This window comes from Melospiza melodia, chromosome 1, assembly GCF_035770615.1.
Source record: "Melospiza melodia melodia isolate bMelMel2 chromosome 1, bMelMel2.pri, whole genome shotgun sequence".
Lineage (NCBI taxonomy): Eukaryota > Metazoa > Chordata > Aves > Passeriformes > Passerellidae > Melospiza > Melospiza melodia.
The window spans coordinates 35,457,125-35,469,127 of NC_086194.1; the positions used below are offsets into that span (position 1 = coordinate 35,457,125).

Genomic DNA, 12,003 nt, shown 5'->3' on the forward strand with positions numbered 1-12,003 from the left:
GAACTGGCTAAATGATCTACCTTCAGAGCAGCCTTCTAATAGCAAGTTTGTGGTAGGCAAAAGGAAAAGATACAAAATAGCTGTCAATTTATATTGTGGTTATTAACAGCTTATTGTTTCAGTCTAATTGCTGTGTGAGAGAGAACTCCACCCCTTTTGTGAGATTTTTCTGACATTTTAAATTACACACTATTGCTGATTTTTAATTTTTTTCTTAGGAGAGAACAGCACAGTGGGAAGCTCCCATCATCTGAATTAATACCCCAATTATGAACTGTGTTGGAAGTAAACAGTTTGATCATTTCTGTACCTTATGCTGAAAGCTAAAGTGCCTCATTAAGACAAGAACTGAAGTCTCATTCCATATTTTAGCTGTCCATGTACTTGTGATGAGAAAGTTCAGTGATAAAGCTGGCAACTGCTCACTCCTCTGTGGGCAACTATTCGTTCTGAATGAAACATTAAACAGAGTTTTTGACACGCTCAAATATTTCAACAGCTCCATTGCTAATTATTTACTGCAAGAGAGTTAATATTGCTCTTCACAGTAGCACTGACTTTTCAGGATTTAGGGTGGGGGACTTATTTGACAGTATGATTATTTGCAACTTTGAAAATGAGAATATTCTTTCTTAGAGTTGTCAGAGGTACCTGTAAGGGTAGTTAGATAGAAGTCATCATGATGTCCAAAGTATAAGCCAAATGAGCACCATCAAACATAGAAAAATGTGCCAATTTAAAGTAATTTGCAAAATGACTGCAAAGTGGTATAGTTGTTTGTGTGTGTATATTAATTGTTGAGAGGGCAAAATAAATTAAACCAGGATAATATAGCCAGAAGGGGATCAGATAAGAAGAAAATGAACTTCTGTAATTGGTATTTTTTCTAATCAAGGAGTGGAAGCCAAAGAATGGATCTATGTTTTATGTGTCAGAAAAGAACTGGTGCCCCATAAAGAAACCCCCTTAGTACTCTTTCACTTTAGTCTCTCTCCACCCGTGTGTGCCAAGAACCACCCTGCTGGAGAACTGCTTGGCAGAAAAGGACCTGGGGTTCTGTTGGACCCCAAGTTCAAAATGAGCCAGCAATGTCTCCTTCCCTTGAAGGTGGCTGGTGGGACCCTGGGCTGCAGTTAGGAGCATCATTGCCAGCAGGTCAAAGGAAAGGTGATTCTCCCCCTCTGCTCGGTGCTGATGAGGCCACAACTGGATGCTGTGTGCAGTGCTGGATTCCCCAGTGTGGGAGAGCTCAGGAACTGCTGGAGAGATCCTTATAAAGGGCTGCAAAGGCATTGCAAGGATGGAGAATCTGCCCTATCAGGAAAGGCTGAGCGAGCTGGGACTGTTCAACCTGCAGAAGAGAAGGCTTAGGAGAATCCTATAGAATTGTATAAATCTCTGAAGAGAGGGTGCAAAGAGGACAAAGCCAGCTCTTTTCAGTGCTGTCCAGTGACATTACCAGTGGCAATGGGCACAAAAATGAAACACAGGAGGCTCTGTCAGAGCATCAGGAAGCACTTCTTCACTGTGAGGGCGACCAAACACTGGCACAGGTTGCCCACTGGGGTTGTGGTGTCCCCATCCTTGGAGATAGTCAGGAGCTGTCTGGGCATGGTTATAGGTGGCCATGCTTGAGAAGGGGGTTTGGGTCACATCCCCTCCATAGTTACCTTCCAACCCCAATCATTCTGTGGCTCTGTGATGGCTGTCCACATTAAATTGAATAATAAAATTCTGTCTGTACCAAGAAAAATATTAAAAAACCCAGATCCATAAAGAGTGCAAACACTGTTTATGTTTCACAGAAGCTCTTACTCAGCAGTCTTCTATTCTATATATAATTATATATACAAAAATAAGAAAGGTGTATTTAATAATATATGCTAACTTAATGTTTTGGAAACAAAGCAATAAATATGAAAGTGTACGTGGTAAAACTGTGAAAAAGCTCTTTAAAGGAAATATACAAAGAGCATTAAAACACTCATAATTATTAGTCTTGGTCCTAAAATAACAATAGAAGATTAAAAAAATTAGTAACTAGACTTGTTCATCCGGTGAATCATTTATCTGCACACTGCCAGTAAACCAGTGGCTTCCAGATCGGCTTTTCCTCACACACAAGTGTCTTTCCTTGCACATGCAGGTCATAGTCTTAAAATTAGTTGTTACTGGAAAGGAAGTCCAAAATTCAGACAATGGTGGCAGAGAATCCAGGCTGAGGCAGTTCTTCCAAGGTGAACTGCAAAATATTTTTTCTCTAATCCTTTAGTAAGGACAAAGGCAAAAAAAGAAAATCTTTACTCTTTTTTCATAGAGACTATAAGAAATCAGCAAATAATGACAGTTCCCCTTTGGGAGCTGTCCTGCTGCTTGTCTGCTTAACTCTTTTCTGTCATGGGAATCACTAATACTTTTTAGCATACCTAGAACTGGACATGACATATAGCTACAATATGGATATTTGTTACTGTTTTCCTTCTGCTTAGAAATGCCACTTATAAGTCATAAATATTTGATTCATGTGGTGTAATTTGTGGGTTTTCCTGTAAAACAGAGTTTATGCTTTTCAGTGCATTACCAGTCATGAGAGTTAGAAGAATCACTTTGAACTTAGTTTCTTATTTGATCTGCTTTAGCCAAATCAGCCCCAGTGCTGGTAGCACAAACCCACACGTGTTGGTGTTACATCATCATTTTCACAAAGTACAAGGAAGTAGTAAAGAGCAATTCTGTCATTCCTGTGTCTTTCACAACTGCATCCTGAAGGGCAACACTTTGGTACAGGGCCAGGCCCAGAGAAGAGCAAGGGTTGAAGTCCATGGATGACTTTACTTGCTGTATACTTAATGTAAGGTCATTTCTCAGAAATTGCTTAAGAATGGCTCTGAGTAATGTGTTAACCCTTTACTGCCTACTGTTGGCAGTAATACTGTATTCTGTCTTCATGTTTCTTTAAATAAAAAATCTTATGTAGTTTTACTTTTTATCTGTCTGCTTAAAGCTTTGCCAACTTTTCAGCCCTCCCTTTACTGTAGTCTTTCTACACTTACTCAGCTTTAAGTGTTCCATCAGCTTTAGGAAAGTATTTTTTCCTAAGATCCTTTTCATCCTCTCTGCTCTGTGAAGAGTAAAGCAAATAAAGTGAAGAAATAACCTTTTTGTTCCTTACTCCCGTTTTCCAGTTCCAAGTATCATTTTTCATTTGACAATTTTCTCCAATACATTTTTTGTCAATTTTGCATTATGAGAAACCTTCTCATAGCTGCAATATTCCTCAGGAGTCAGCATTCTTCATTCCTTTTGGTCTTCTGTTTAGCATACAACTGACTTCAAGTACTTTTTTAAGTTTAATAAATATTCGCTTTCTTAGCCAGTATGTTTCAAAGCTTTTAGCTAACAGTATTGCCTGTAATATAATATGTGGAAGTCACTCATGCTTTTTCTGCCAGTTCTAGTCTTTGCAGTAACTGCTCCAAGGTTTTCTGGTTTTGCCAAGGTCATTTATGATACAGTTTTGAGAAGACTTAAAAGAATTTTAAAAATACCTTAACTAGACATTCTGTAATTCTTTTACAGTGAGGCTTTCTTATGCCAGCATTCATAAAAGTATGTCACAGATGACATTGGGATATTTTGTTGGGTTTTTCAGAGCTGTTACTCATCTTGTCTCCTTTGACAACTTCTTTCTGCCTTAGCTGGCACATTTTCTGAATCTAGACAAGAAGTCACTGTAGAAAATATGAACCTTTCAAGAAAAGAGCAATAGGAAAGACCCTGTCTTGTCACCTGAGAGTACCTCAGTGAACCTTTTCCCCGTGCTGCCAGTCACAGTTTTGGTAGTCATTCCAATCAAAGTTCATATGAGGGATATCATTTCATGAGACATCAATGCAGGACATTTGTAATTTGTGCCAAGTTTGATTGATTGATTGATTTTTGCTAAGTGGCTCGAAACTGAGGTGTGTTGGCCTTGCTGAGACCATTACCATGTGCAGAACTGTAAGCACAAGCTGTGTGTAAAGGTGTCCTGTAGTAACTGAGCCAACCACCCAAAATTTTATAGTTAATTTCTGTGAGCCAGAAGTGCTGTTCAAAGCCTCATGATGGAGAGTGGAACACAATTTAATGAGCAAAGCTGCTGTGTAATACAGAGAAATAGCAAAATACAGAAGAACAGAAATTTCAAAAAGGGCAAATAGAAGTTATCAAATCTGCTCAGGCAAGATTTGCCTCTTTTGACCTCTAATTTAAGAATGGTTGAAGTTCAGTCTAATCTAGTCAACCAGGATGGGAGTCCTAAGACTTTACCATACAAGGATGAGAGTTATTTAAACAGGGGCTCAGCAGCTTCTTGCCACAAAGGAATAAAGATATTTCTATCTGGGTTCCATTAGACCTCTCCCTAATCCTCAACCATGACCCTTGTCTCCAAGTTGTATTTAAACAAATTACTCTTTATTTCCCTACAAATGGGTGCCATCAAATAGCCTGGCAATAAACCCCATTAGTACTATCACTATGGCATTTTGTTCCCTGTGATGCAGGGACGTGCTTTCAGCTGCAGGGATCACAGAGGATGTGGCAGCACCTCACCAGTAATGGTGAATGTGGCACTGGTGACACGAGGGTTTCCTCCAAGTGTGCTGTCTTTTAGAATTATTTTAGCTTTTGAGGGATGGTTCTGTCCACACTTTACGGGGCTGACAGATTCATAACTGTGCCAAATCAAGTGCAATCACTGGGAGTTTTATAGTATGATTTATCTCCTGGATGATTCTCCATTTTGGCTGCAGTGTTTCCTCTCTATCAGTCTTTCTCCAGCTAATGAAGCATTTTATGGCCACTTGTACATCAGCTTTCACTGTTGAATTTACTATGCACTTTTTAATTAATTTGGAAGACTAATGCAACAACTGATACTAATTGTTTTTGTATTGTTTCTCCCACTATTACTTCCTTATCTGAAGTCACCAGTACAGATAATAAGATATTTGTATTATCTCAGTGTTTCCTCAGTTGAAAAAATATAGTACGTGAAGAAGGAAATTCAGAAATTCTCTTGCAGTAGCACAGAAATATTGACAGAAGAATTTAATATACAATATTATGGTGTTGTGGTAAACTATATGTGAAGCAAAGATATATGGGGGGAGAACAGAGTGACATAATACTATTAGAATTTGAGAAAAGAAAAAATTATTTCTTTTATGAATAAATTTCATTCGTCTCATGAATAGCCTCATACAATTTAAAATAAGTCTTCTGCATAATGAACTTGCAAGCTAATTACTCTTGGATTGCCACAGCACAGTATAACTCTGTAGTCTGGGAGCCTTTTGAACTTTGCCTAAGTTGAAAGGTGGATTCAGTTGAAACTGAAAGTGAATGGATGGGTTTCCCAATCAATATATCTATAAATTGTTGCAGGGTGCTATTCCAGGCAGTAACTGTGATTGTTGCTAGATTTATCCTCTTCTAAAACAATGGAGTTAAAAGTGGCAGATGGTAGTTAGTGATTAAAATTCCTAGTAAACAGACTTTTGCAGGGATATATTTAAAGTTGTGTATATGTAAATAGACAAGGAGCATGAGCTGTGCAACTATAATTGAATTATATTAGCATAACTTAAGTAGAAGTTTAGTAAATAACAAATACCTTAATTAACCTGCACAGTTTTGACAACTTAATGACATACCCGTGGTAAATGACTTTAAAGGTTTTGGCAGCATGGCAGTTCAGAGTCAAACTGGTACCCAGTGCCCCACCCTTTGTCGCTGGTGTTGCTCCTTCTGCTCCAGCTTGGCTCCTGCTGGGATTTCTGCAGGTTACAGCAATTGCCTTTCCTGCAGAGAGCTGGAAACCTCCCCGTAGAGTGGCCACTAAGAAAAAACAGCAGCTCTTTGTGCCGCTTTAGTCAGTAATGTTAGAATAATGTAACCTATTTGTGATGGCAGGCTTTGCAGTCTTTCCTTTTTCGATCTTTTTCATATTGTTTTTGTTGATTCAGCTTCTGGAAAATATGCCAATTACATGTGGGTTCAAGAAGTGTTAGTTGACTTTCATTGAAACTGTCAGGTCTGTGCATGAGAGTCCAATGAGCTGTGCATTCTTTTAGCCCCAGCGTGTGTTATTCATTGATGCTCATTTTCAAATCTTACTAGTGGGGTTAGAAACCACATTGGAAACCAGTAGTGATTTATCTGTTTATCATGCCAGGTAAAGCACATAAATAATGTAGTTACCAGCCCAGTTAATTATTTTAAAAATACTGGTGATTAGTGCAAATCGGTCAAAAATTAATTTCTCCCACAGTTGAATAATTTGGGAAAAGCACACTGGATCCACAAGTGGTTGAAATTTGTATTCTTCTCTCACATAGCAAACTGTACTGTAAATAGGCTATCATCTCTCTTGGGAAAGAAATGTGAATTTTGCTGACAAGAAGAGGTCTCTCAGCAGAAAAATGCATGCTGACAGTTTGACCCAGTGGCCAAATGACTGATTTCTTTCTCCCTTTTTGCTTCTATTTTAGATGCTGAAGAATACCAGCCTCCAATATGGAAATCATACTGTGAGTATACAAGCAATTTGAATAACCTTAGTGCCTTACCAAAGTGTCAGTCACTGTTAGGTATTTTTTCCTTTCTTGTTTGAAAGAACAATATAAATTTACTAGATGCTTGTACAAATTACTGTGTAGGACAGCAGCAAAACCTGAAATTTTATGGATTCCATGGAACAAGGGCAGCAGGATTATGTGTGCCAGATTCCCTGCATTGCCTTAAAAGTGTGCAGCTCCTGGGTTTCACGGTTTCTCTGCTGAGATTTTCAGGAAGGATTTCAGAGGTAGAGGTTAATGCTTTGTATGTTTACTAAAGGTCAGGCTTGAGAATACTTGTCTTTTTATACGGGTCACCAAATCACTTTAAGATAATAATATTTTTGATCCTTAGCAATAGAAGCTGATTTTTGAAGTGGTGGTTTAGAAGTTGGAGACAGCATTATCATCTCTTTGAACCTTCCTGTCTGCCTTTAGAAAAATCATTTACATAGAGTGCAGTGCAGAAGTGCATATTTTATGCTCTTTTGCTTTGTTCCAAATGTATTTTCTAATAGAGCCGCACAGATCTAAGACAAAATATTGGCTTTTAAATCTCTTATTAAGGATAGCCTTTAAATTTGATCTTTTATTTTAAACCCTTCCTGGAACTTTAATAAGAGTGTAGCTTCGGGTATAGAGAGCTGTTTTGTTCTTTTTGTTTTCAGATACAGAGCTTTCCTAAGCAAAAGTTCTCTCTTTTATTGTGGCAAATTCAGTACAGTGCCATTACCAAAGTGCAACTACAAAAACACAATGATCACAGTAGCTACATGCATGTACATGTGTAATTTTAAAGACTGGAATAAACTTGTTGACTTCACTTCTGTGCACATTAAACTGTCTTGCTGACTTCAAAGACATCACCTCTGTGTTACCTGAGAATGACATTCTGCCCCAGAATGGACTGGGATTTTTTTCAACCAAAATTTGAATATGCCATTAAATTACAGAACTTGCTTCTCAGAACGCTGTTTTCCAGACACTTTGTTGTTGTTGTTGTTGTAATGTTTTGAACATGTAAGGTAAACCTCCTAAAAAGACAGCAAGAGTGTTGGACCATTCCAGCATTCTTTGCTGAGCACTTGAAAGGAAGCAGACAGTTGAGTGATTTTTTTTAAAAAGAGCTTACTCAAAATCAATGAAAAAGCTGCCATTGACTCTGAGAAGACCAGCATTTCAAATGACAGATGCTTCCTTTTCAGCAGTAAGTTTTCATTAAAAAGTCAGGAAACAAGAACCTACCTTTACTTACCTGCTCTTAGTTGCCCCAGTTGTGCAGCAGACAGATCGCTGCATGTGGTGAAAAAGTTTGGTTACTTTCATCTGATAGCTTACATGTAATCCAAGGAAACATTCTTTTAGATGGAAAAAATAAACCAAATGCAGCCAGAATGGATGAATAATCTATGAATATATAATTTCCAATTCCACTCTATGTAGGATGCCAATATTGTGGCGATGACAAAATCATGGCCTCAGTGTCTAAACTCCGTGCATGAGTGACCTTGGAAAATGTTGCAAAGCTCCAAAAGGCAGAAAATAATTTAAGCTTAGAAAGATTTAGTTCTGAGACTGCTTAGCCACAGATACACATTTTTCTTTGCAATGATAATTGAGGTATGCTTCTTTACTCAGCAAGAAGAATTCTGATCTGGTAAATTAATTATAGAGATTATGTCCAGCAATAGTGTTTGTCTATGATTCAACCTGCTGTCCTATCTCATGACAGTTTTAACTTATACATATATTTCATGCTTAACACTTTGAGTTTACTGCCTATTTAACTATTATTTTCAATATATTTTCCCTAGTAATTTTTATTTTGCTAACATACTAGTAAGATACTTTGCATACAGTTTTTATTTCTTATTTTAAGTCCTGGATAAATTTAGGTGACTATGTTGCCTTTTACTGACATCAAGATCAAGGCTTCAATCCTTCTAGCTTCTAAACAAAGGCAGATTTTCCTGTTAATGCCAACAAAGTATTCAAATAAACAGTGTTGCACGTGTCCATGGACAAATACTAATCAAAGTGCAACAGTTTTCAGATCTCAAGCCTTACTGTTTTGATATAATGTAAAAATTTGATTCAGCTATATTTGGAAAACATGAGCACTTCTAATGCAGAAGATCCTCACTTGCTCATGAGGAACTGTTAGAATTTCACATAGATTTCAGAGGTCACAAAGTTTTTCAGACTTTTTCTGATAGCCCTGGGACACAGACAATAAAAGAAATGGCAAGAATAATTTTCTATTTACAGGAAGGAACCTGGGAAAAAGTTTGGAAGGTTTCTAGCAGCCAGCAGTCTCTAGGCAGTGGGTTTGATTGCATTTTTACCTGAGAAGCAGATCAACTAATAACAGATTTCTTGCATTGTTCCAATAACAGATTTCTTTTTGTAGTCTGCCATATGTTGGAAGTATTATAGAAAATGGTATTTTGCCATTTTACCATCTCTGAGGTAGTAAACAAAGGAAGATAAGAGTCACAGAATGTGGGTTGGCAGGGCTTCTGGGGTGAGCTGATCTGGCTTCCCACTCAAAGCATGACTGTTGTTGGCTCTAGAGCAGAGCAGCCATGGCTTTACATAACTGAGTCCTGATAAGCTGCAAGGGTAGAGCCCCTGCCACCTTTGTGGGTAACCTGCTCCAGTACTGCACTGTCCTCTTAGAGGACAAACTTCTTACTTAACCTGCTTCTCAGGAGGAGTAGACAATTTGTTTGACTGAAAGAGCATAGTTATTGCTGGTTGCCAGCCTCAGCACATGTGTGCTTGAATTTTGAAGAGATGTAAAACCACTTTTTTCCTCCTTTTACCCCTGTTGAGATTGGCATGTGCTGAGTCAGTCATGTGTCAATGCCACTTCAATGTTTGTTTGCATTATTCAAGACGAGCGTGTTGGTGGGAAGCAAAGTGGCAAGGCACAGAGCATCAGCTGATGCCATGCTTCAGCTCCTCACCAAGTTTCCCTGCCTCCTGTCCTTCACCAAATAATAGGCACAGTGTCCGAGACTCATTTTTGTAAGAAATTAAGTCTTTGTTTCAGCCAAGCACTTAGGTTCCTAATTAAGCGTGTGAGTAATCCTGCAGAAATAGGACAGCTCATATTGTTCAGGCTCAGGACATGGATAAAAAATGCCTGACAGAGATGAGGCTGAGGAGGTAAAACTGAGGAACTCTGCGAAACATTCTGAGACAGAAGGCGGTGTGTTTCCTTGCTGCTTTATACAAGCCATGATAGGATTTTTTCCTCTCCGCTGGAGCATCACTGAACACTCATCATAGGTGAGTTAAAGGAGAAATCTTGAGGTCCTGACACACTGCAGAATGAGAAAAAAAAAAGTATGAAGAAATGGGTGATAGCCCTTCTTCCCTGGCAGAAAAGGAGTAAGTGCTGATTTTTGCATGTGACCCCTTTGTTTCTTAGGCAGATTGGATTTTGGAATTAGACAGTTCTTCCTAAAACATACTGTAGAATTTCCCTATTTCATCCCCTGAGACAAGACTCGTGCTCTAACAGGAACAAAAGAGAGAAAGATATATTCTAACCAGCTACTTTACATCTCAAAGAAATGTTCCTCAAGTAATGCAATAATAAATTTAAGTTTTGTTAACGCTGTAACTTCCAATGTGACTATGATACTATGAATGCTGGCAAGCTATCTGAAGTATGAACCTGATAAAGGTGTTCAAGGGTCAAATAGAAGCCACTGCATTTTTCTGTTGTAGTGCTGAATTTTTGCCTAAATTTCATGTGTATTATTTCTGTGCATTTCATTTGCATCTGATGCTGAACAAAAAACCACTCCCAGTCTGATGCAGTTCTCTGAGAGCAGTAATAATACATTTTCTTTTTGCATGCAATTGACTTTTTATAAGGTTAATTTTCTCAGGGCTAAAATAATAATGCATCATTATGTTTGAGTGTCATCTTTTCTATGATCACAGTGGGTTTGTCTGTAACCTGCCTGTCAGTTCTAAAAGCTGGAATTGACTGGGTCAGATGTCAATCACTGCTTGCCACTGCATTTAATAAGTGTGGTTTTCTATTATTTCACTTGGTCTTATACATTGAATTGTGTTTTAAGACTTTCAGAGATGGGAAAATGAGGCAGAAAGGCAAGGATTTGAGCAAATAGGCGAGGGATATGTGCCTTCTGAATCTCTGACCATCCCCTGGACTGTGCTGGGGTCTCAGCGATGTCAGCCTCAGTGCGGGTGCCCAGCACTTTGGAAAAAGTGTATAATGAGATCAGGCAGAGCTGCAGGATGTTCAGCACTTCTGAAAATGAGGTCACTTAATGAGGTGTCTGTGCTCATTGGAACTTAGCTGTAGGGCACGTTTTTCTCAAGTCACCTTAGCCATAATACTGCACTGTATTCATAGCCCATTAGCAGGATTTCTCACAGCAATCATCTGAAGCAGAAACAGCAGAGACCTTTCTAAAGGAAAACACAGCTTTTGGTAGGGTCACACTGGCTGTGCTCCTTGATGCCTTGGTCTGGGAGACACTGCCTTCCTTGTTTTCCACTTAACTGAACTTTCACTGTTCAGTTTTACCTTTTCACTGTTTTACCTTTTCCACCCTTGCCTTGCTGTGTGTCCTTACTGGGCATCCTTGGCAGCTGTGTGTCTGTCTGTCTGGTCCTTCGCTGTTTTTTGTCTCCCCCTGAGCTTCTCGTTGTCCCTTACCACGGTGGCACTGGTAGTTTTCAGTCCTTTCTCTGCTCCCAATCTCTCTTCTCTCCCTCCATCTAATGGTTCTGTGTCTCCCTCCCATTGTTCCACTGGTTTGTCTTTCTGTCAGTTTAATGACAATCAATTTAAAGCTAATATAGCCAAATCTGAATTTTTTTGTCCTTCAGAGGAAACCGTTTCCCATTCCCAGCATTTTCATTCTTGATCATGCTTGGGCCATTTTCTCATCCAGTACATTTAGCATATAATTTGTAATTATTTATTTGTATAGTTACAATCTGTGTTTTCTTCTGATGTATTTCTAAATCAGATATGTTTCTCAGTTCATATTATTGCTCAGATTAATTACCCACCTCTCTCTGAGAACAACAGCAACCTTTTCCACTCTATTCAAAATACAGTTGTTAAGATGATTTGTCTTCCTTGCACTCATCATGAATCCTTGCACTGATTTATCCCACTACATCCTATAAACATCCAGATTTTTGTGTTGGCTTTCAGGTCTTTCATGTCTGTATCTGCCCTTTCCTGTTAATCATTCCTTCCTTTGTTTTGTGAAATGCTGACTCTTTTCCCCACCATTGCTTTTTGTCAGCCTCACAGATCCTCTTGGTCATGTTAGAGAGCTCTTTCCTTTTTTTATTTCTCAAAAATGTAGCACATCACAAGATAGGCTTCCTGTGTGTTCTTCAG

The 12,003-nt window shown here is 38.6% G+C and overlaps 1 protein-coding gene across 1 annotated transcript in view; it reads left to right on the forward strand.

Annotated features, from left to right (window-relative positions):
- CHN2 (chimerin 2) overlaps positions 1-12,003 on the forward strand; it is a 158,284-nt gene that overhangs the window by 59,569 nt on the left and 86,712 nt on the right. The window contains exon 2 of the mRNA XM_063153720.1: positions 6,537-6,575. Within this exon, the coding sequence (XP_063009790.1) occupies positions 6,537-6,575 (39 nt within the window). The remainder of the gene's footprint in view (positions 1-6,536; positions 6,576-12,003) is intronic.